This window comes from Cynocephalus volans, chromosome 18 (genome assembly GCF_027409185.1).
Source record: "Cynocephalus volans isolate mCynVol1 chromosome 18, mCynVol1.pri, whole genome shotgun sequence".
NCBI lineage: Eukaryota > Metazoa > Chordata > Mammalia > Dermoptera > Cynocephalidae > Cynocephalus > Cynocephalus volans.
Window position 1 is genome coordinate 14,941,627 of NC_084477.1, and position 23,926 is coordinate 14,965,552.

At 43.0% G+C, this 23,926-nt stretch overlaps 1 protein-coding gene across 2 annotated transcripts in view; it reads right to left on the reverse strand.

The window, feature by feature from the left end:
* Positions 1-19,407: 19,407 nt before the first annotated feature.
* Positions 19,408-23,926, reverse strand: part of SLC35F3 (solute carrier family 35 member F3) — a 272,482-nt gene continuing 267,963 nt past the window's right edge. For both annotated transcript variants that reach the window (XM_063082868.1, XM_063082869.1), the window contains 3 exons: positions 23,077-23,269; positions 22,258-22,347; positions 19,408-19,643 (listed from right to left, as the gene is read on the reverse strand). In XM_063082868.1, coding sequence (XP_062938938.1) covers positions 19,408-19,643; positions 22,258-22,347; positions 23,077-23,269 — 519 coding nt within the window. The remainder of the gene's footprint in view (positions 19,644-22,257; positions 22,348-23,076; positions 23,270-23,926) is intronic.

Here is a 23,926-nt window from a genome sequence, read left to right on the forward strand (position 1 = left end):
GCACTTAGGGGCAAATAAAAGAATATGGGTGCCATAAGGTGATTTCAGATGTGCTGTTTGGGCACAAGGAGGGTTCAATTTCCCATCCTGCGTTCGGAGGAGAGAGGTGAGGGGACAGGTCGTGCTGGCTGTTGAGGAAATTTCGTGTGGGTGTTCTCCAGTCTGAGCTAAGTACATCCCATAACACCAGTGGGCAGGGCCAGCCCAGTAGCACTGAAAAACGCATGTTATTTTTCTCTTGCTGCCCACAGACTTTTATTTATAATCTGCGCTGTTTTACAAAGCATTTATCACAGACACCTACTCAAGGACACCAGCAGGAGAAAGCCTCCTTTGACTTCAGTGTTGCCACAGAGATCCTTCTGAATTTCCTTTAGATCTCTGTGCCGGCTCCTTGTCTGTTTCCTCCCACTCGCTGGAGGTATGCTCCAAGGTGCTGTCCTATAATTATGATTTTCCCCCTGCATTCCATTTTCCTTGATGAGTTGACTCACTCTCATAGCTTCAGTCAGCACTTCTGTTAGAATCACTTGCAAGACTGTGTTTTGGTCCTTAAAAGAAACTTCATGCCAGTTTTCTCTCTCCGAGTCCCTAGTGGGCATCTCTCCTGGTTTGTCTTCCCATCTCTCCATTCAGTTCAACACTGGACTGTGTTCTCTCTCCAGAACAGCTTCTCTTCCTAAGCCATTCCTTTTAATCATTCTACTACAGGTCCTTTGTCTGCCATTTAGAAACCTCATCCTTCCATGCATCCTGCTCTATATTTACATAGTCAATTTGTATCAGACATTAGGAACCTGCACTGTGCCAGCCGCTGAGCTAGACCTCGGGGATAAAGGTGAATAAGGGTCAATCTCAGCCCTTGAGAAGCTCAGTCTAATGGAGGATGTGGACCATATCATCCTCTAATAAAGGGTAATTAGAGCTGTGAATGACAGGCATATATACCAAATACGATGGGAGCCCAGTATAGGGGTTTGTCTAAAGAAACCAAGAAGGGGAACAGAGGTGGTATTAGAGGCAGCAGAGTGTAGTGGATAAGCGTATAGTTTCTGGAGCCAGATGGGGCTTGAAGCCTGTCTCCCCAGTGTCGAGCTGTGTGACCTTGGGCAGCATATTAGTCTGTTTCTGATACTTATAACAAAATACCTGGAACTGGTAATTGTAAGAAAACAAAATTTATTGCTTACAGTTTCAGAGGCTGGGAGGTCCAAAGTCCAGGGAACACATTTGGTGAGAGTCTTGGTAGTGGTGACAGTGACCCAGGGATCTCACATGGCAGAAAGTGGTGGACCAGAGAGAGACTAACCTCTCATGTGCTCTTTTATTAAAGTCCTCAGAACCACGCCCCTGACCACCATTACTAATCCATTCACTAGGGCATGGTCCTACAATCTATAATCACCTCTTCAAGGCCCCACCTTTCAATGGCCTTAATAGGACTTTCCACCCTCAACAGTGACAGTGGGAATTAAGCTTCTAATATGTGGACTTTGTGGGACACAATTCATTCAACCTACAGCAGGCAGGTTACTAAACCTTCGTATACATCGGTCTCTTCAACTGAGGATATGGGTGATAATAATACCTACATTAGGTTTCTTGTGAAAGTTTAGTGAAATAATCCATGCAAAGCACTTAGAACGGTGTCATTCATCTATTCATTCTTTCATTCTTCCAACATGTATTTACTGAGCACTTACCATGTGCCAGGCACTGTTTTAGGGACTTGGGAGACATCAGAGAATATAGATGAAAATTCCTGTACTCATGAAATATGCATTCTAGCAGGGAGACAATAAACATTGAACACACAGAAATTATATATAGTATGTTGGATAAGTGTTTTAGAAAAAAGAAAAAGATAAATGTTATTACTATATTATAGTGGTCACTTGATCTTCGACTTAAAGGAAATGAAATCCTGTGATAGAATAATACTATATTCCATCAAATCTAAGATGAATTGATTATAAGTTGCACCATAAGTTTATATGCCACTAAGAAATTTAAAAAAAAAATTGCCAATTAAGAATAGCACAATGCTTTTTTATTACCTACGATTTTCATCTTATTAAAACCTGTTTAGACATATTTAGGTAGTTTTTTTTTTTCAACATATCTCACTTATAAATACATAAGAAGGGACACAAAAGCAGAGATCAATTAAGGTATTCCTACAACTTGTCCACATTTAGAGTGCTGGTCCTCTGAATCACCTTTTGATTCAGTGGCCAGTGTCTTCCCTCCCCTCCCTGGCACAGCGAGCAGTGATACAAATATGCAGAGTTGGTAAATGGCCTACTGTTATTGAAACCTATGATATGGGATTGGGGGTCTGGGGGGGAGCGTGGAGAGTGGGCCTCTGCAGCATTACAGCCTACTCTTTGCTGACTGAAAACTTCTCTCAACCTCTCTTCTGTAGAGGATTCATAAAGCAAATGTACCTCACAGGGCCTGGTTTTCCAAAGCCTTGCAATTTCAAATACTGACCTTGCAAAGGAGAGGAAATTTTCCCCAGGCTCTTGAATCTCTGTTGCAAGATAACAATCGTAACACAGCAAGGTTGCTGGCTCAAAGACAGACAGGTTACTAATTGATATGTAAAGTTACTAAAAGCTGCTGGAGGGAAAAGGAATGTTTACTAAATCAAGCCTTTGTTAGTGGATCACTTAGTTGCCTAACAGAATGTCATCTGACTTGTTTTTACTGAATGTTACCAGCTTCTATTGTAAAACTTGTTAAACTGTACTTAGCAAAACCCCACCTATGTGTCTTCCTGTAAGTTGCTGGTCTGGAGAATAAATGCAGGAAGAGAACCCCAATTCGTGGTTACTTTCCCAAATGGAAGGAATGCCTCGTGCTTGAGGAAGTTCTGGGATATTAACCCCTTTCTGGGGCTTCTCACTGCTCAAAAGAGATGGGCTTTGAGTAATCTTTGGCCGCTCCGTCACCCAGGGGAAAAGGGGTGACAAATCCGTGGGAGGCAAAGCAACACTCTTCCTCTAAAGTCATTCCAATCACTCACCTATTCAACAGACACACTTCCGTCCCGCCACTGGTATGAGGCCACATGGTGACCCTGACACAGTCCTGGCCCTCCACTTGCTTTTGTCCCCTAACCTCAGCCTTGTACAGCGCATTCTGATTCTGCATGGGCAGGCTTGGGGGTCTCCGTAGTGTGACTCCTGTCTTCCCCGGCTGGTTGCTGCTTCCTGTTCCTCCTCCCAGGCTCCCTCTGTCATTCCCATGTCTCTGTTCTCACCCCTGCCCTCCCCTCTGGTGCCCTTCTCCCTGCTCAGCAGCCGAATCCCACAGACGGCCAGACTCAGCCAATACCCTTCCAAGCCGAGACCCTCCTGGCCTTCAGTGACAGGAGACTACAGTGTCACACGCTCCTGTAACTAGTACCTAGCCCTCTCCACTTATCTCTCATCTGTCTGCCACTGCACCCCAGCTCTGCTTAGATAAGGGGTTTGATCATTTCTGTTTTATTCCCCATAGTACATAATGCCTTGTAACTGCATATGGAAGACACGTAGGACACACTTGCCATCTGCATGAAAGAAAGGAGCACATGGTGAAAAGAGAAATTGCCCTGCTTAATACAGAACATCTCGCATGTGACCCCCAGACACTCACGGAGTGTCCGATGCACCAAGCCAGATGCTCAGAGAGGCACTGCTGAGTGACACGCAGCCCTTGCCTTTGATGTGGTCGCAGGCTGGTGTGTCAGGGGTTGCAGGCGGTTGTCAGACATGAGAATCTGAAGTCACAACGTGATGAACTTGGCCCTGATGCTAAGGGCCAAGTGCTGTGAGCAGAGAGAGTGATACGTCCTTCCTGGGAGGAGCAGGGGGCCTCCTCAACTATCTGTGTATGTGTATGTATATCCATCCATCCGTCCGTCCGTCTGTCCATCCATCTATACTGCTAAGCTCGTACTGTGCTGTTCACTCAAAACCCACACATCTTGGTGGTGGTGGTGGTTGTTATTACATTATTTGTTGATCACTGAGAGAGGTATATTAAAATGTCACTATGATTGTATATTTGTCTATTTTGAAAAATATTTTTAACAGTTGTAGTAGCACACAGCTCTCTTGTTAGGTAAATAGAATTATATATTCCATCAATATAAATTCCTTACTTACTCATTGTGTCCGGCCTTTAGTTTTATTAACTGATATTAATATTGCCTTATCTACTTCCTCTTTGTAGCAATTCACCAGTGTATTTTAATTTTAACAAGATCTGTACAGAATTCTTTTGGCCTCAACTTCCAGTCCTTGAAGATGAGAATCTTACTTTCCTTCTGGTATAGGAGGACATCTTTCACGTGAGAATTTATCTCCTGTTTTTAAGAAACACTACGAAGATTAAGAGTGATCTTTATGCACCTGCTGTTTTTCAAATGCTTTTAACTCAAAATAGCCAATGGGCCAGAGCAGCATATTTTGGGGCAGCATATTCTCAACTCCTTCCCCCAGGTCCCGGAGCCAGGTGTGGCCCCAGGAGCAAGAATCCCAAGGGGACTCACGGCTCACTGAGTGACCGCTCAGGGAACACCTTCTCTCCTCCCTGTTCTTTAAAGTTCTTAAAAAGTGGGAAAACCAGAAGATGCTCTTCAGTGCCATTTATTATTTTTCTTTACTTTCCTTGTGATGCAAGAGGACAGCCTCGGCCGCCTGTAAGTAAAGCTGTCCATTCAGGAGTCAACCCCCAAGTGTGGGGAGAAATGAGAGTCAGGGGTTGGGGGGAGGAATCAGAGTTGAACCAACCTGGGTTCACATCCTGCTCTGCTGGGTCCCAGCTTTGTGACCTCGAGCATGTCAGTCAGTCTCTCTGGAACTTCATCTTTAAAGCCAGAATCCAATGGGCATCTCACAGGATTGTGGTGTGGATTAAACAAGGAAACCTGTCTGCAAGAGAGCTCTATAAACTGTAAAACACTAGAAAATACTCAGTTTTAAAAAACCCTGAGCTTCCTTCCTCTGCCTATTATGTCTTCTAGAAGCATAATGGTCAAATTACAGCATGCATCCACCGTGGTATAAGAAGCTTTTACTACCTGGGTCCTTTATGAAAAATAGCCTCATTTATGCTAGTGACTGGAAATACACCGAAGACTAGGTCACATGACCACTTATTTACTGAAACTTGAGGCACTGTCAGGTCTCCTGCTTAAAGGTATGCAGTGAGTTAGAACTGGCTATTTAATTAACATTTGTTTCTATAACATAACACAGAATTTAATTCCCACGGGTGTTTAAAGTCTATTACTTTCATTGTCTTAATGAGAAAGAAGCATATTTCCTATTCTGTCTTCACAAACAGGGACCTCTTCTAGGAGGGAATCAAACAGTAGTCTATGAAACAGTGTTTGCATGGAATGTTCTAAGTACAGCCTTTGCTTTGCAAATAAATGTTTCAGATCATAGCATCAAAGGCTCTCACAGACAGAAGGGACCTGGTGAGGATATCTAGTTTATTCTTTTTTCTTGTTAAGCCTCCACCTGTGGGCAAGATGCTATTTTGTTTTCTCCCTTCCTTTCTCTATCTCTCATTTTCTCCTATTTTCAAAGAAGTTTCCATTAGCAGAGGAGTTTCTTCCACCGTAGGCCTACATGAAGGCTATTGAGGCAGAAATAATTTTATGAAGGTTTGTTGAGAGCCAAATGTGAGGATTGACATGGGACACACAAACCAGCAGAGTTGGGAAGTACTCTGAAGTCTAGTACAAGCTGGAATGTTTCATAGGGAGCGGACCACCTTGGAGTAGAGTTACTCCATTCTCGTTGGGACAAATACAGAGCTGGCAGTCACTGGTGACAAGTAACATCAGAAAGTTAAAAATGTCTGTGCAGTTTTAAGCAAAAATCTTCATGCTTCAGCTGTTTAAAACAATTGTGTGACTGCTTTCTTTATACATTAATTGTGTGACTGCTTTCTGTATGCATTCATCAGTGTGTCCCAGCCCTAGCCACATTGTGTCCTTAAGAACAGGATGTCTCGCCCAAGTCATGAGACCCCCCATTCAAGGAAATTCATAGTGTTTTAGAGAACTGCTTGTGGAGCTGTCAGCCACACATCATCACAGCCGTGTTCAAAAACCCCTTGCTGTGCTTAATTGCTGTAATTTTCAGGTATCTCTTTATTTTCTGAAAAGCCGTTTGCTACTGAAAAGGTCTTTGGACTGAGCAACTGGAAGAATAGACTTGCATTTTCGAAGGTGGGAAAGATACAGGAATAACAGATTTAGGGGGAAATGGAGAGTTTGGTTTCACACGTATTAGTTTGCGATACCTGTTTTGTGGTGATGTTACTAGGCAGTTAGATACACGACTTTGGAATTTAAGAGCGGGGTCAAGGCTAGAGCTGTGAGCCTGGGAATCTTGATTTTCTGTCAATGGTCTTGACAGCCAAGTCTGTGAATGGAGCAGCTCTACAAAAGCAGAGCCTGATTTTTGTAGCAGTTGTCTCTGTGAACCCTCTCTATTAGGTTGTATTAGTTACCTCTATTAGATAATGAATACTGAATGAATTTATTCCTGTGTGTCATTATGAGGCAACCAGAGAACGCTCCTGCCTTAAGTAACCCTTCCCTGATGTTAAATGCCTCTCTGTTGCCCGCCCCTGACCCAGCTACCCAGAGCTCCCATCACCATAGGTGTAACATTCCACCTTCCATGTTTAGTACTCCCATGTCTAGTACTCCCATGTTTAGTACTCCCATGTCTAGTACTCCCACGTTTAGTACTTCCATGTTTAGTATACCCATGTTTAGTACTTCCAGGTTTAGTATTTCCTTTCCTTCTTTCCCACCTCAAAACTGTGATATGTGCTTGTGTGGTTTTGTGTGATTCTTGTGCTCAGGTGACATCCCTAAAGCTGCTGCCTGTTTGGCCCAGGCTACAGAGCAAACATGAATGGACAGACCTGAACACAACCCTCAGCCTGGTGCCAAGCCCAGATCAATCCTTGTCTGCAGCAGAGCCGCTCAGCTGAGCCCATCCTAAGCCAGCCAAAGTGCAGCCCCTGCAGGCCAGTACACAAGAGCGAGCCCTTGTTTGTTCTTGTAAGCCACTGAGCAAGGTGGCTTTGTAATGCAGCATTATTGTGGCAATAGGTGATGCAACGGTCTGCATGTTTATGTCCCCCCAAAATCTGTATGTTTAAACCCAAATCCCTGAGGTGATAGTATTTAGAGGTGGAGCCTTTGGGAAGTGACTAGGTCATGAGGGTGAAGCTCTCATGAATGGGATTAGTGCCCTTATGAAAAGGACTCTAGAAAGCTCTCTTCCTCTCTTTCTGCCATGTGAGGACACAGCAAGAAGATGGCCATCTGCAACCCAGAAGAGGCTCTCACCAGAACCCAAGCATGCAGGCACCCTGATCTCAGACTTCCAGGCTCCAGAACTGTGAGCAATAAGTTTCTGTTGTTTATACGCCACCCAGTCGATGGTAATTTGTTATAGCAGCTCAAACTAAAACAGCTAAGAAAAAAAGCCTAGCTACCCTATGTCCCCTTCTCTCGGGGACATACTAGGTGGCTGGTCATGTGAGCAAATTCTGGTTAAGTTTTTTATTAATGGGCTATATGAGCCCAGCGTATCGCTCTTTCTAGAAACTGATTTTGAATTTTAAATAGGGCTTTCGGAGATGGCATGCTATGCCTCAAAAGAATGACTCTATCAGAGAGTTCCAGTGACCAAGATGGTAAGTGAATAGTGCACACATGTACCCCAAAGCAGTTCTAAAGAAGCATTTCTTTTCCCCCAGAGGGGGATGCACAGAGGCCTGATATAGACTGGGCCGCAAGGGCAAGAGGTAGAAGCGCAGCTGCTGCTGTTTCTTGCTGTCATTGCAACACTGGAACTGTATTGAACATTGAATTTAATTAGTAGAACCTCAAGAGTCATGACTTATGGCAAAACATTATATATGATGAAGAAAGCACCACTTTAGTTTTTAGATTTTCATATTAAATGTTTAGAAAAATTCCCAGACTCATACATGAGAGTGACAGACTGGTGCAGATGAAATGGTAAACACACTGAGTTCTTCACATGCTCTTTAATGTGCTAGAATTGCTTTTTTCATCATAAGAAACATACAAAGAACCTGGCAACAGCCTTAAAGAGTCTTAGGATCCCCTATGGTGGAGTTGTTTGGAAATATGTAGTGTTTCCTGCAAACATCTATTATTAGTTCTAATGTTAATAGAAATCATCCATATAGCATTCATTTCTGAGTTCCCATAAAAGTTAAAGGATTTTGTTTTCAGTTTGACTTCTCTGCTTGCTGGCTTTTCATCAGACATTCACACTGGGCTCTCTCTGCCAGACCTCGGCCAGGGAACTGAAATATACTCTTTATTGATCCTTTGCTGTGGTGGTGTTGCTTGATTGATTGGGTCACATGTCTCTGTTGAAAGCAGCCACTCTCAATTCCATTAGCTAATTATATGACCAGTGGCACCCATGGACAGTCCCAGATGGGAGTCTTGGGCCAGCTTGCCTGCACCTGCTCTGACGGTGTGCAGTCACCCTACTGTGCTCTGTGTGAAATATGCAGGCAGCTGCCTCTCCCTCCAGGAGTTCCATCCTGGTGCTTTGTGAGGAAGAGACATTGCCCCAGTGGGATGTTTGGCATACACTTTTTTTTAAAGTCATGGTTGGTTTATGTGTCAGTCAGAAAAAGGTGGGTATTTGAAAGATTATTTGTGATCTGGGCCTTACCTATCTCTCCAGCCTTATCTTCTGTCAAAGATATTAACGTACATACACATTTGATGCACCTTTCATGTATATTGCTTTCTATGCTTCCACCATCTCTATCTATCTAACCATCTGTCTATCTATCATATATCTGTCTACCTACCTGCCTGCCTACCTATCTAATCATCCACCCATCTATCATCTACCTATCTACCCGTCTATCTGTCCATCCATCAACCTATCACCTATCTCTCTATGTAATTTATGCACTTGTATCCCGAAACTCACTATAGCAGGGGTAGCAATCTCAATGGCTGACAGAGCCCAGGTATCTTAGTCTATTCCAGCTGCCGTAACAAGATATCATAGACTGGGTTACTTATAAATAGCAGAAACTTATTTCTCTCAGTTCTGGAGGCTGGAAGCCCAAGATCAAGTCACTGGCAGATTTGGCATCTGGGGAGGGCCTGTCTCCTGGTTCATAGATGGTGCCTTCTTGCTGTGTCCTCTATAAGGACACTAATACCATCCATGAAGACTGCACCTTCGTGACCTAATCACCTCCCAAAAGGCCCTAACATCATCACCTGAGGGTGAGGATTTTAGCACATGAATTTGAGCAGCAGGTGACTAATGCATCTGACAAAGGCCAGTGCACATACAGGCAGGTACTTGTGAATGGCCTGCCTGAAAGATGTAGCCACAGCGAGGGCTCAGCAGACTTTTGCTGTGAAATCCAGGCTTTGTGTTGCTAGAAGCTTCTTTCAAGAGAAATCTTTCACAATAAATCGGGAGTCCCTATTTTTATGTGATATCTCCCAATTTTAAAATGTTGGCTCTTGTGCCTTTAAAATGCAGTCAAGTCAAACAACTCTGCGTCATCACCATATGTAAAAGCAAACTTGCATGTCACCAATTTTAGGCTTTTGGCTTACTATTTCTTTCTTTTTTTGAGTTTGTTTTCTAGATGGTTTCTTTGAGGGGGAGGGGACAATTACTTTTCTAGAAAGTAATTGGCATTAATGATTTTGCTTTGACTTTTTAGTTATTTTGGTTGTAATAATGGAAAGGATAATAGTCTTTCCATCTCTCTCTCTCTCTCTTTCAATTGTACATATTTATGAAGTACAACGTATTGTTTCAGTACATACATATATTGTACAATGATCCACTCAAGGTAGATAGCATACCCATCACCTGAACATTTATCATTTATTTGTGGTAATTATGTTCAAGATCCTCTTTCTAGCTACTTAGACGTATACAGTACAATATTATTAGCGATAGTCACCCTGGAACACCAGAATTTATTCTTCCCATGCACCTGTAATTTTGTATCCATTGGCCAACTTCTCCCCCTTTCCCTTCCCAGCCTCTGGTAACCACTATTCTACTCTTTACTTCTATGAGAACCATGTTTTTTTTAGATTCCACAAATGAGTGAGATCATGCAGTATTTGTCTTTCTGTGCCTGGGTTATTTCTCCTAACATGATGGTCTCTGGTTCCATTCATGCTGCTGCAAATGACAGGATTTCAATTTTTTTTTAATAGCTGAACAGAATTCCACTGTGTATATATACATTTTTTTTAATCCATTCATCTATTGATGGACATTTAGGTTGGTTCCATCTCCTGGCTACTGTGAATAGTGTTGCAATGAACATAAGAGTGCAGGTGTCTCTTCGATATATTGGTTTCATTTCCTTTGGATATGCACCCCGTGGTGGGATTGCTGGATCATAAGGTAGCTCTAGTTTTAGTTTTTTGAGGAACCTCCATACTATTTTCCACAATGGCTGTATTAATTTACATTCCCACCAATGGTGTATGAGAGTTGCCTTTTCTACACGTCCTTGCCAACATTTGCTATTTTCTGTCTTTTTGATAATAGCCAGTCTAACTGGAGTGAGAGGATATCTCATTGAAGTTTTAATTTGCAGTTCTCTGAGGATTAGTGATGTTGAGCATTTTTTCATGTGCCTTTTGGCAATTTCTATGTCTTCTTTGGAGAAATGTCTGTTCAAGTCTTTTACCTATTTTTAAATCAAATTATTTGGGGTTTATTTTCTGGCTGTTGAGTTGCTTGAATTCCTTATATATTCTGAATATTAGCTCCTTGTCAGTGCATAGTTTGAAAATACTTTCTTGCATTCCATACGTTGTCTCTTCACTCTGTTGATTGTGTCCTTTGCTGTGCAGAAGCTTTTTAGTTTGATATAATCTCATCTGTCTAATTTGTTTGTGTTGCCTGTGCCTTTGAAGAATTGCTCAAAAGAACCTTGCCCAGTCCAATTTCATGTAATGTTTCCTTTATGTTTTCTTCTAGCAGTTTCATGGTTTGGGGTCTTAAATGTAAGTCTTTAATTCATTTTGAGTTTATTTTGTGTATAGGTGAGAGATAGGGGTCTAGTTTCAATCTTCTACATGTGGATATCCATTTTTCCCAACTATTGAAGAGGCCGTCTGATAGAGTTTGGCTGTGTTGTTCCACCAAAACTCATGCAGAAACCTGATCTCCAATATGACAGTGTTGGAAGCTGTTTGAGTCATGTGGGTGGATCCCTCATGAATGGATTAACGCTCTCCCTGGGAGCAGGGGGCCTGAGTGAGATCTGGCTCTATTGGATCCCACCATAGCTGGGTGTTTAAAAGACCCTGGCGCCTCCTCTCTCTCTCTCTTGCTTCCTCTCATCAGGTGAACTGCTTGTACCCACCGGCTGCCTGCCACTTCCCACCATGAGTAGAAGCAGCCTGAGGCCAGTGCCAGATGCCGTTGTCCCAGAATCATAAGACAAACACACCTCTTTTCCTTATAAATTACCCAGTCCCAGGTATTCTGTTATAACAACACAAGATGGACTAATACACTGCCCTTTCCACAGTGTATATTCTTGGAGCCTTTGTTGAAAATCAGTTGGCTGTAAATGCAGGTACTTTTTTCTGGGGTCTCTCTTCTGTTCCATTAGTCTATGTGTTTGTCTTCATGCCAGTGCCATGCTGTTTGGGCTACTGTAGCTTAGAGTATATTTTGAAGTCAGGTAGTGTGATGCCTACAGTTTAGTTCTTTTTGTTCAAGATTGCTCTGGTTATTTGGTACCTTTTGTAGTCCATACAAATTTTAAGTTATTTTTTCCTGTGAAGAATGTCATTGGTATTCTGATGGGGATTGTGTTGAATCTGTAGATTGCTTTGAGTGGTGTGGACATTTAGATGATATTAATTCTTTTAACTCCTGAACAGGAGATACCTTTCCTTTTATGTGTGCCTTATTCAATGTCTTTCATCAATGTTTTATAGTTTTCATTACAGATATCTCTCACCTTCTTGGTTAAATTTACTCCTAGGTATTTAACTTTTTGGTAGCTATTGGAAATGTGATTACTTTCTTTATTCCTTTTTCTAGTAGTTTACTATTAGCATATAGAAATGTTGTTGATATTTGTATGTTGATGTTGTATCCTGCAACTTTACTGAATTCGTTTATTAGTTCTAACAGTTTTTTGGTGGAGTCTTTAGGGATTTCTACATGTGATCATGTCATCTGCAAATAGGATAGTTTGACTTCCTCCTTTCAAATTTGGAAGCCATGTATTTTTTTCTCTTTCCTTATTGCTCTGGCTAGCACTTCCAGTACTACATCGAATAACAGTGGGGAAAGTGGGCATTCTTGTCTTGTTCTAGACCTTCAAGGAAAAACTTTCAACTTTTGTCTCTTCAGTATGATATTAGCTGTGCGTTTGTCATTTATGGCCTATATTGTGTTGAGGTTCATTCCTTCTATACATAATTTTTTGAGTGTTTTTATGATGAAGAAGTATTGAATTATTTCAAATGCTTTTTCTGCATCTATTAAAATGATCACTTGGTTTCTTCTTTCTGTTAATGTATCATGTTTATTGCTTTGCATATGTTAAACCATGCTTGCATCCCTGAGATGAATCCCGCTTGATCATGGTGAATGGGTTTTTTTTTTAATGCATTCTTGGATTTAGTTTACTAGTATTTTTTGAGGATTTTTGCATCTATGTTCATCAGGGGTATTGACCTTTAGTTTTTTGTTATGTCCTTTTCTGGATTTTGGTATGAGGGTAATGCTGTCCTCATAGAATAAGTTTGGAGGTATTTCCTCTTCAGTATCTTGGAAGCATTTTTTTTAGAAGAATTAATCCTTCTTTACATGTTTGGTAGAATTTAGCAGTGAATCCATCATGATTTTCTTGGATGGTAAATTTTTATTACCATTTCTGTCTCATTACTTGTTATTGGTCTAGTTAGGTTTTCTAATTCTTTTGATTCAACTTTGGTAAGTTGTCTGTGTCCAGGAATCTATCCATTTCTTCTAGATTTTCCAGTTAGTTGGTGTGTAGTTGTTCATAATAGTCTCTTATGATTCTTCATATTTGTGTTGTATCAGTTGTAATGTCTCCTTTTTCATTTCTGATTTTATTTATTTTCTTCTCTATTTTTTTCTTAGTAGGTCTACCTAAAGGTTTATCAATTTTATCTTCTCAAAAAACCAACTCTTTGTTTCATTGATCTTTTGTGTTGTTTTTAAATCTCTAATTCATTTATTTCTACTCTGATCTTTGTTATTTCTGTCCTTCTACTAATTTCAGATTTGGTTTCTTCTCATTTTTCTAGTTCCTTGACATATAAGGTTAGGTTGTTTATTTGAAGTCTTTCTACTTTTTTAGTGCAGGCATTTATTACTATAAACTTCCCTCTTAGAACTGCTTTTGCTGTAATTTATAGGTCTGGTACGTTATGTAATTAATTTTCATTTGTCTCCAGGAATATTTTAATTTCCTTTTTAATTTCTTCTTTGACCCATTCATTGTTTAGGAGCATGTTGCTTAATTTCTATGTATTCAACATTCTTTCTGTTATTGATTTCTAGTTTTATTCCCTTGTGGTCGAAAAAGATAGTTGATATGATTTTAACTTTTTTGAATTTAAGGCTTCTTTTTGTGGTGTAATATATGGTCTATCCTAGAGAATGTTCCATGTGCTGCTGAGAAGAACGTGTATCCTGAAGCTATTGGATGGAATTCTATAAACGTCTCTTAGGTCCAATTGATTTAAACTGGGTATTAACTCTGATGTATTAACTCTGATGTTGACTTTCCATCTGGATGATCTGTTCATTACTAAAAGTGGGGTGTTAATGTCCCCAACTATTATTGTAATGGAGTCTATCCCTCCCATTAGATCTAATAAAATTTGCTTTATGCATCTGGATACTCTGGTGTTGGTTGCATATATATTTAGGATTGTTATATCCTCTTGTTGAATTGATCCCTTTAATGTTATATAATAACCTTCCTTGTCTTATTTTTACTGCTCTTGACTTGAAGTCTATTTTTTCTCATATAGGTATAGCTACTCCTGCTCTTTTTTGGTTTCCATTTTCATAGATCATCTTTTTCCATTCCTTCACTTTTAGTATCTGAGTGTCTTTATAGGTGTAAAGTGAGTTTCTTGTAGGCAGTATATTGTTGGTTCATGTTTTATAATCTATTCAGTCACTCTGTGACTTTTAATTGGGGAATTTAATCAATTTACATTTAGAGATTATTATAGATAAGGACTTATTACTGCCATTTTGTTATTTGTTTCCTGGTTTAATGTAAATACTCAACCAGAATTAAATTTTTTTTTGTCTTTTTCGTGACCGGTAAGGGGATTGCAGCCCTTGGTGTGGTGACGCCCGCACCACGCTCAGCCAGTGAGCGCACCAGCCAGTCCTATATAGGATCCGAACCCACGGCGGGAGCGGCGCTGCGCTCCCAGCGCTGCACTCTCTGGAGTGCGCCACGGGGCCGGCCCAGTTTCCTGGTTTTTTGTAGGTCTTTTTCCCCCTCTTTTCCCTCTCTTACTCTCTTCCTTTGTGATTAAGTGATTTTCTCTAGTTGTATATTTTGATTTCACTCTATTTATTTTTAGTATATCTATTATAGGCATTTGCTTTAAGGTTACCATGAAGCTTGCAAAAACACATTATAGTTATATGAGATTATTTTAAACTAATAACAACTTTGATTGCTAAGAAAAAAAAAGACACCAAAGCAGACTACATTTTGATGTCATTTCTGCCCCTTACCTTTTGACAATTTGTTGTTTCAAGTTATACTTATTTATATTACCGATCTCTTATACAGTTGATGTGTTATTATCTTTAACATTATTATCTTTAATGTTTTTATTATCTTCAATGGGTTTGTCTTTTAGTCTTCACACAAAAGATATAAATGGTTTACTCACCATACTTATAGCATTAGAGTATTCTGAATTTGTCTGTGTACTTATTTTACTAGTGAGTTTTATACTTTCAGATATTTTGTTGTTATACATTAGTGTTTTGTTCTTTCAGATTGAAGGACTCCCTTTGGGATTTCTTGTAAGATCAGTCAGTGTTGATAAATTTTCTCAGCTTTCGTTTGTCCAGGAAGTCTTCATTTCTTCTTACCTGAAGGTTAGTTTTGCTGGGTACAATATTCTTGGTTAAGAGTCTTTTTTCTTTATGACTTTAAATAGATCATCCCACTCTCTCCTGACCTGTAGGGTTTCTGCTGACAAATCCACTGAAAGCCAGATTGGGGCTGCATTGAATGGTGCGTGCATGCATGCATGTTTGTGTGTGTATGTGTGTGTGTTTCCTTCCTGCTTTTAATATTCTTTCTTTGGCTTTAGTTTCTGATAATTTGATTATGAGGTGCCTTGGGGAATTTCTCTTTGGGCTGAATTTGATTTGTGACCTCTGGGCTTCTGGTATCTAAATATTGTTATCTTTCTTTGTACTTTGGAAATTTTCAGCCATTATTTCTTTAAATATGCTTGCTAGGCCTTTTTCCTTATGTTTTTCTTATGCAGAACCACATCTGCATTTCTGGGACAAATCTCAACTTGGTCATGTGTGTAATCCTTTTATATGCTTCTTCTGTTCTAAACTTAATTATTTCTTCCTTCTGCTAGCTTTGAGTTTGGTTTGCTATTCTTCTAGTTTCTCAAGGTGTAAGGTAAGGTTATTGATTTGAGATCTTTCTTCTTTTTTGATGTTGGTATGTACAGATATAAATTTCCCTTTGAGTATTGTCTTTGTGGCATCCCTTAAATTTTAGTATGCTGGGTTTTGTTTTCATTCATCTCCATGTATTTTCTAATTTCTAATATAAATCAACACCTTGGGATGGTTTAATTAGCAGTGTAAGTGGTAGAAGTAGATTTGGTAAAATAATCCATTTTTTATTCTACCTTGGATGGAGTGTCTCCCCCATACTTAGTCCTCACTGTGACAGTGTTAAGAGGGTGGGAAATCCTATTACGGTCATTGAAACATGGGGCCTTGAAGAGGTGATTAGATTGTAGGACTGTGCCATAGTGAATGGATTAGTAATGGCAGTTAGAGTGTGGTTCTGAGGCTTTAAAAGAAGAGTACTTGAGAGGTCTCTCTCTCTCTCTCTGCTCCACCGTTTCTACCATGTGAGACCCCTGGGTCACTGTTACCACCACCAAGACCCTCACTGAATGTGTTCTCTAGTTTTTGGACTTCCTAGCCTCCAAAACTGTAAGCAATAAATTTCATTTTCTTATAAATCACTCACTTTCAGGTATTTTCTTATAAGCAACAGAAATGGACTAATACAGTCTCTGACCATGATTTCTTGTCACTTGGTTCTTTGAAAGGAGCCACAATAGAAACCTCCTTTAATTGCTACCCAGACTGGCCTCTAGAAGGCAGACAATTCCCCAGATAGGGCAGGGATGGAGGCTGCTTCCCAAAGCCACTCCGTGGTTCGATCAGCAGCAACTCCTTTCTAGAATTTTCTATGTATGGGTCCCATCCAGGTTTGTTGCAGCACAACTCAGTGCTCAAAGCCTTCCTCTGTGTGTGTGTGGGTGGGGTGGTGGTGGTGGTTGTATTCTTTCTAGAAAGAAATCTCTCAATCCACCTCCACCCTCACAGGAGCTCAGGTGGATAATGTACTGAAAGGAGCAGAGAGTTTTAACCTTTTTATTTCACATTCCTTACCCTTTGTAGTCTTTTTTTTTGTAGTAAAATATACATAACATAAAATTTACTATTTTAACCATTTTTGAGCGTATCTTCTGTGGCATTAAGTACCACCGTCCATCTCCAGAGCTTTCTCATCTTCCCCAAACTGGAACTCTGTCCTCATGAAACACTAACCCCCCATTCTCCTGTCCCCCAGCCCCAGGCAGCCACCATTCCACTTCCTGTCTCTCTGATTGTGACTCCTCTAGGAACCTCATATAAGTGGAATCGCAAGTGTTTGTCCTTTTGTGACTGGCTTATCTCGCTGAGCATAATATCCTCAAGGTTCATCCATGTGGTAGCATGTGACAGAATTTCTTTCCTTTTTAAGGTGGGATAATATTCCACTGTGTGGGCAGACCACATTTTGTTTATCCATTCATCTGTAGATGGACACTTGGGTTGCTTCTGTCCCTTTCACTGTTGAGAATAATATCATTATAAACATGGGTGTGCAAATATCTGTTTGTGTCCCTGCTTCCAATTCCTTTGGGCCTTCATAGTCTCTGTGCTCATTGGGGGAATGAGATAAATCTACTCTAGGGTACAGCTTTCCAACTTTTTCATGATATTAATTACAAAGGAAATATTTGTTTGGCTCCCTGGGGTAAGTGGAGAGGTTTGGGGTGGTGGAGGTGACTGGCCCAGGGTCCTGCAGCCCAGGCCTCCCCTCCCAGCACACACCTGGACACTTAGGGTGGGAGAGCTCTCTGCTCTGGACACCTAGGTGGTTTAGAGCCCACCACATGGTGAGTGGTGCATGAACCCCTCAAGGTAGTTCACACACGTGTGGCAGGTGTGGGGGATGGGGTGAGGGGCACTACAGGGGCCCTCACTTCCTGTCTGCTCACACTGCGTGGTAAAGAACCCAGCCCTCTGCAGCCCTAGAATGAGACCCGTGGGATCTCCTAGTCCCTGGCCAAAGCAGTGAATCCAATTCTGTATATCAGGGGAGGGAGCCTGAGGCAGGCAGGCAGGCAGCAGTGGGAGCTGAGCTGGGAGGCCGTGTGGGTGTAGGGACTGGGGCTGCCACTCTGGGGTAGCTACGAGAGACCAGTGCAAGCTGAGCCTAGGAACCCCTCTGGAAAGGAAAGAGGGGTAGAAGCCCAGGCAGAGCCGAGCAGAGGGGAGAAGATGGGTGGGACGATGGAGGAAAAGCCGCTGCATCGGCGGGGCCAGGCCGATTGCTCTGCATCTCACTTCTGCAAAAGTCAGCTCCGTCTTTCGAGAAAGAGTGTCCTTCCATGGGGGAGTCAGGTGGGCCCACCTGCCTTGAAGGTGCAGGAGATGGCTAAGGTGAGAGAACCAGAAGGCTGTGCCTGCCGCACAGGGACCCGTGGGACCGGGGATAAACAAAGCAGCCACCGCACAGCACTGCACGCTTCTTTTGCAAACATTTTATTAATCTGTTTGGCCAAACAGGAAATGGAAACCAAGAATAATAATTTGCTAAAAAGTTCAGGTCATGAATGCCCCTTTCCCCTGGGAAACAGAAGACTCCATGGTGACAGAATGCACCATTGGATTATGACGACTTTTCCAAGTAATGTTCCCATTTCATATGTAACAATGTAAACTTCAAAAATAGGAAACTCTAACCCCCGCCCCTCTTTACAGATCTATCACAGATAGAATTCTCTGGCAGACCTAAATGGTGTAAGTAAACAGCCTGGTGCTTAAAAGTTTCATAAAAAGGTTTACAGATTCAGTAAATAAATTTTCAGCCTTGGTCATGAAGGAAAAGCAACCAGCGAGTCCCCTCTGGCCCAGTCCACCTTACAAGCATCTGCACCCCACGAGCCCACCCCAAATACGCTGCTTATCAGTTTCCTCATTTCTGTACACTCATATATATAGTTTTATTTGTTTCTAAAGGTTTTTACATCTAAATTATAAGACGGCGCCAGTGACTTATAATGTCACCTCGCTTCACATAGGTAAAGACAAAAATTCTGTAGAAGGCACTGGAATTTCCCTCACATGATCTTATGCAGGCATGTGGGTTATCTTGGACGTATCTTCCTCTTGCTGTTCCCTAGCACAGGTCTGTCCTCCAGTGGTTTTTTATGTCCGTTAGCCTGTTCTGCTTCTCCTTTTTCCATCTGTCAGCCATCTGTCAGTCCGTCTGTCCTTCCGTCCATCCATCCATCCATCCATCCATCCATCCATCCATCCATCCATCCATCCATCCATCCATCCATCCAAATTAACTGACAGTTATCTTTTGGTTCATTGAAATTCCCTAAAATTAAGAGTACAGCTCTGGTACAAAACAAAATATGACCTACCATAGCTGAGAAATAATCACAGTGTATAATGTCATCTTCTGGAGCAAAGATGCAAAACATTTGCCCTGGCTTGTCAAGAACGTCTGTCATCCCAAACAATCCAGACAAGGCTCCTTGTAACCTACTCTACATTCATGGAGAAAGCTCTGAGAGGTTCTTGGCTCCTTCGCATCCAGTCGGTACCCTTGAGTGGAAAGTCTGCTGTGGAGAAGTGCAGGGGGATTGGACATGCCAGTAAATACCGTAGAGCTTATCGCACATCGCCGGAACTGTACAGGTATGTACACCTTGCCAACCTCCCAGCCGCACCCGCAGGGCACCGCCGCAGGGTCCTGGGGGAGCAGTCAGCGGGCCAGGGAAGGACGGGCTCTCCGGGCCTTGCCCTGAGGACCTGAGCCCGGGTCCCCACCGCCCTCAGCCGGCTCCTCTTTCTTCCTCACTTTGAGGCGGGTGAGCAGCTTGGTCAACCAGACGTCCCACTCCTCGGGCAGCAGCAGCAGGAGGAAGCCCAGGCCGATGATGATGATGGCAATGACCCGGACCCCGTTGAAGACTATCTGGCTGGTGTAGTGATCCACCACTGTGGGAGACAGAGCTCGGTTACTCAGCGGTGGGGCAGAGAGTGGCTCCAGACCACACATTCCTCTTCTGCAGAGCTGTGCTCCGGGAGGGCTGGGGCTGCCTCTCGTGACCACCCTTAACTTTGTACAGCCCCTCTGGTGTGAGGCCTGGCACGTGCATCTCACGTGCAAAACTCACCTGGCACCTTGCTTCAGGCACCCATTCATGTGAGAGAAAAAAAAAAACGTGGGGCAGCTGGGGTTGGAGATATCTGTCTGTCTATATGTCTACATATGTGTCAAAACATTCATGGGAACATTGGCATAATTCTACTTTTCCATGACTTTTTGAAGTACCCTCATATATACATATATGTATATTTTGGGTGGGTGGTTAGGGGGATGAAATATACCAAAGTGTAACTGTGGCCACCCCTGGGTGGCAGGATAATGAAGATGTTACTGTTTTCTTTGTATTTTTGGTATTCTTCACACTGTTTCTAATGACACACTTTATTTTTATCACTTAACATTATTCCACAACATGTGCATATGTATTTTTGGAGACGAATCTTGAACCGGTTCTTTTAAGATAATAAATAGAATTCTTATTCCACCCCAGGGCACCACTTCGTGGAGGTGTTAATGCCACCAGTGTCACCACCTTCTGTTAGTTTATTCAAGACCCCCTGGGGGTGCGTGCTTCTTCCTGACTCACACCAGGAGAGGGAACAGAATAAGAAGCGGGATTGATGTCAGTTCATAAAAATCCGGGTCATCATTTTCTTAATAGCCCAGAGATCAAGGCATGGTGATGTTAAAGGTAAACTCCTTTTTTGGACTTTCTTTCTCTCTGCAAAGCCAATTTGCAGCCTGCCTCCTACACAAACGAGATCCTAAGAAACAGGTTGCTTTTCTTTTCTATCATTTCGTGCAAGAGGGTCTGCTGATTTTACAGCACGCAGCTTTTGAAACTGGATTTCCTAGACCCCCGTCCACCGCCTCTCCACTGGGGTGGGTGCTGGTCTGCCGGGTCTGAGACCCGACTCTGCCACTCGTCACTCTGCTGCCTCCAGTCCCCCTTCCACACCCCTCCTGGACCCTCACCTCATCTAGCAGGTGGGCAGAGAAAGGGAGGGATGAAGGTAAAATCTGAAAAGAAGCTTTGTTAGTCATACTTTAGTGGGATAAAGGTGCCTCTCCAGTTGTACCATAATTCAGAAATATTTTAATTTTTCACATTGGCAAAACATTCTGTCAATTCAGCGGATGCTTATCTGACAACCTTGATTTCTTTGCTTCTCTCCTGCAGTCTAGGATTGAATGTGACTCCTTCCTTTGACACATTAGTGAACCTCTTATATCGTAGGAAAGCAAAGAGAAATGATTCCAATCAATCTCTCCAACGCCTGGCTATGTGATGCGGTCACAGTAAGTTTCCATGTAAGACTTATCTAGAATAGGTGCAAAGAATGTGGGGGACTGTGTGCATGAGTTATTTTTCATAAGCCTGCAGAGTCCAGAACACATTTGACCATCTGTCTGGGAGCTCAGGTGCCTTCTGCATTTTGCAGTGCTGTCTCATCGATTATTTTGTTTGGTTCTACCCACGGAAGTAGCAAGAGTAGGTAAGACCTTCATTTGCAGGGGAGACAAGCTCAGGCTCAGACAGCTGGTAAGGTGGGACCTCCAGGTGGGCCATGGTGGGGCCACAGCCCAGCCTCTTTCACCCTGCTGGGAGGAGGCACTGTTTCGGGAAGGGCCAGGGGCCATGGTGAGGCATACACGGGACATGTGGGGTGACAGTGGCAGGAAACCAAACCCCGGGGAAGGCTCAGCACAGCGAGAGCTGCTTTGCCTGTGACTGCACAGGATATGGGCTTGCAGTTCCTTAGGAGGCCATGCAGGAAGGTGTGTCTGGGCCGAGGGAGAGAGTGTTCTGGAGAGGATGGGTCCACCGCCTTCCCGGGCTGAGAACAGGTGGCACAGGGAGGTTGGGCATGAGGATGGGGATTCTAGGAAGAAAGCCCAAAGTTCATACCAGCATGAGCCAGAAAAAGGAAGGAGGTAAGGGGTAGGTGATGACAAGCTTCTGGAAGAGCTGTCAACCCTGTGTGCTGGCAACGAGTCCCCAGGGGAAAAGAGAGGAGGGTCCCGAGTACCTGGGCAGAGGTGTGTTCTGGCTCTTTGGAGGAAAATCACGTTCATGCTTCTTCAGCTTGTTACTGTGTTTCTACCTCATACCTCGAGCAAGTGTTCTCCCCCAGGGAGTCACTTGCAAAAATGAATTCTTTTTCTGCTATATAATTTTCTGTATTTATTAGTAATGTTATTGATTTCTACTTTCCCACACCAGTTATAGTCAAGATGGCTTTAGACTTCTGTATTTGGTGTGGTACATGGAAATCATTCCATTATGGGGAAAATATTGCATCTATAAACAAACATGAACATTGTACCTAAATTCTTTTCTTTTCTTTGCAGAAGGTTAAACATGCATTCTACACTAGGCACAGAAAAAATATATGTGAGTGTCTAACGTGAGAGTATGTGTGTGCGTGCGTGCGTGTGTGTGTGTGTGTGCGCGCGCGCGTGTTTGTTTACGAGCAGATATAGAAAGCTGTATAGGTTTACCTGCGTTCACAGGTACACTGAGGACGATTCCAAGAGACATCAGAGTGGGATATGTAACAGCGATTCCAAAATTTAATACAATATTGAATGCTGAAATAAAGAACGTAAGAAACAGGTGTTATTCGAGGCTGTGCTGCACTTTACCCCCTCGCTGGCCTATCTGACCCCAGCATCTCTGGGGGTTCTTCCAAGGTCTCCAGGACTTGGGACTAGGGACAAATACCCTGACTGCTCAGCCCCTCTCTCCTCCCTGAGCTTTGATGAAGGGAAAAGAAATTTGGAAAAGATGACCAGTGAGAAGGCACTAGAAGAAGGGACTGGGTCATCTCTCCAGCTGCGCTGTTGTCTGTTTCTGGGGTGGCTGTAAGAACATGTGTTTTTAGATGGAATCTGGGTGAGACACCTCCTGGGTTCCTTGCCTAGAACTAGACTCACATGGAGTAACGGTGATGATGGTGACATTAATACTAATGATAATTGACAGCACTTACTGGACATTGACACTTAGGCAAGGTCCTAAGAGCTCTGCAGGTATTGACGTCCTATTCTTAGCAGGTAACCCGCACTGCTCTGGGCTGTGAGTTCACTGTTCAGAGCAGCAGGAACCACTGTTACCACTACAGGGACTATGGTTCTGGAGTAAGAATCTGATGTCGTCATTTCAAAGACTTGACTTTGTGAAACACAAAGACCTTGAAAAAACAGCAAGAACTTAAGGATAACAATCAACACTGTTTTTCTCCTTCTGGGCCCAAGTTTCCAGAGTCCTCGTTCAGTCATTGCTTTCTGGGGCCTCTGGACAGGGTGGGCGCCACTTACTCAATAAGAGAACTGAAAATCCACAAAGGTTTCCCCATGGAATGTCATCAAAGGAGCTCCAGTATTCCACTTTGGTAAAGTAGAGGACAACAGGAACGCACGTGATGAAGAGGATGTTAAACACCCCCAAGATGGACAGAAATAAGGCGGCTTCTCCGAACTTTGCACTGCCTAGGAGGAGCTTGAACAGTACCTGCAGGAGAAAGCAGACGAGGATGTAAGCAAAGCCAGCACATGCGGTGACACGTGTCGGAACATTCGGCCTCACCTGGCTTTCACTGGAGGGGCGATGGGGCTTGACCTGTGCTCACCTGGGCACATGTCAAACTCAGCAACCTGCCTGCAGAGGGCTGCTCCCCGGTGCAAGCGAGCATCTTCCAGAGTCATGGTTTTCACACTGGGTTTCATTTGTCTGCAATGTGTTCATGACCCCACATCAATTAGAGATGTGTGCCATGACCGCATACCCTCTCGGGGACCCCCAACACTGGTACCTGACCCTGGGCGACAGTTTAAAACCATCGCTCTCCCAAGAAAGGGTGGTGGCTGCAGACATATTCGATGAATCGAAAGTGAAGGGACGTTGCTCATTTTTCCTGCGTCCCACCACACCCACTCCAGAATGGCACGGGCTCCAGTGGAATGCACCTTGCACCTGTTTTCTTGTTTGTACGTCCCATCAGGTGTTTGGAGGGCCACGAGGAGAGGGACAGGTGTGATGGGAGTGGCCAGCCCCCGTGGTGGGAGCTGCGGTGCAGTCTGAGCCTGCACACTTTCCCTCCCACTTTTCCTGCTTCCTCCTGGCTCGGCCGTTTCATGACCTGTTCTGGGATGTCCTGGCATATGCGCA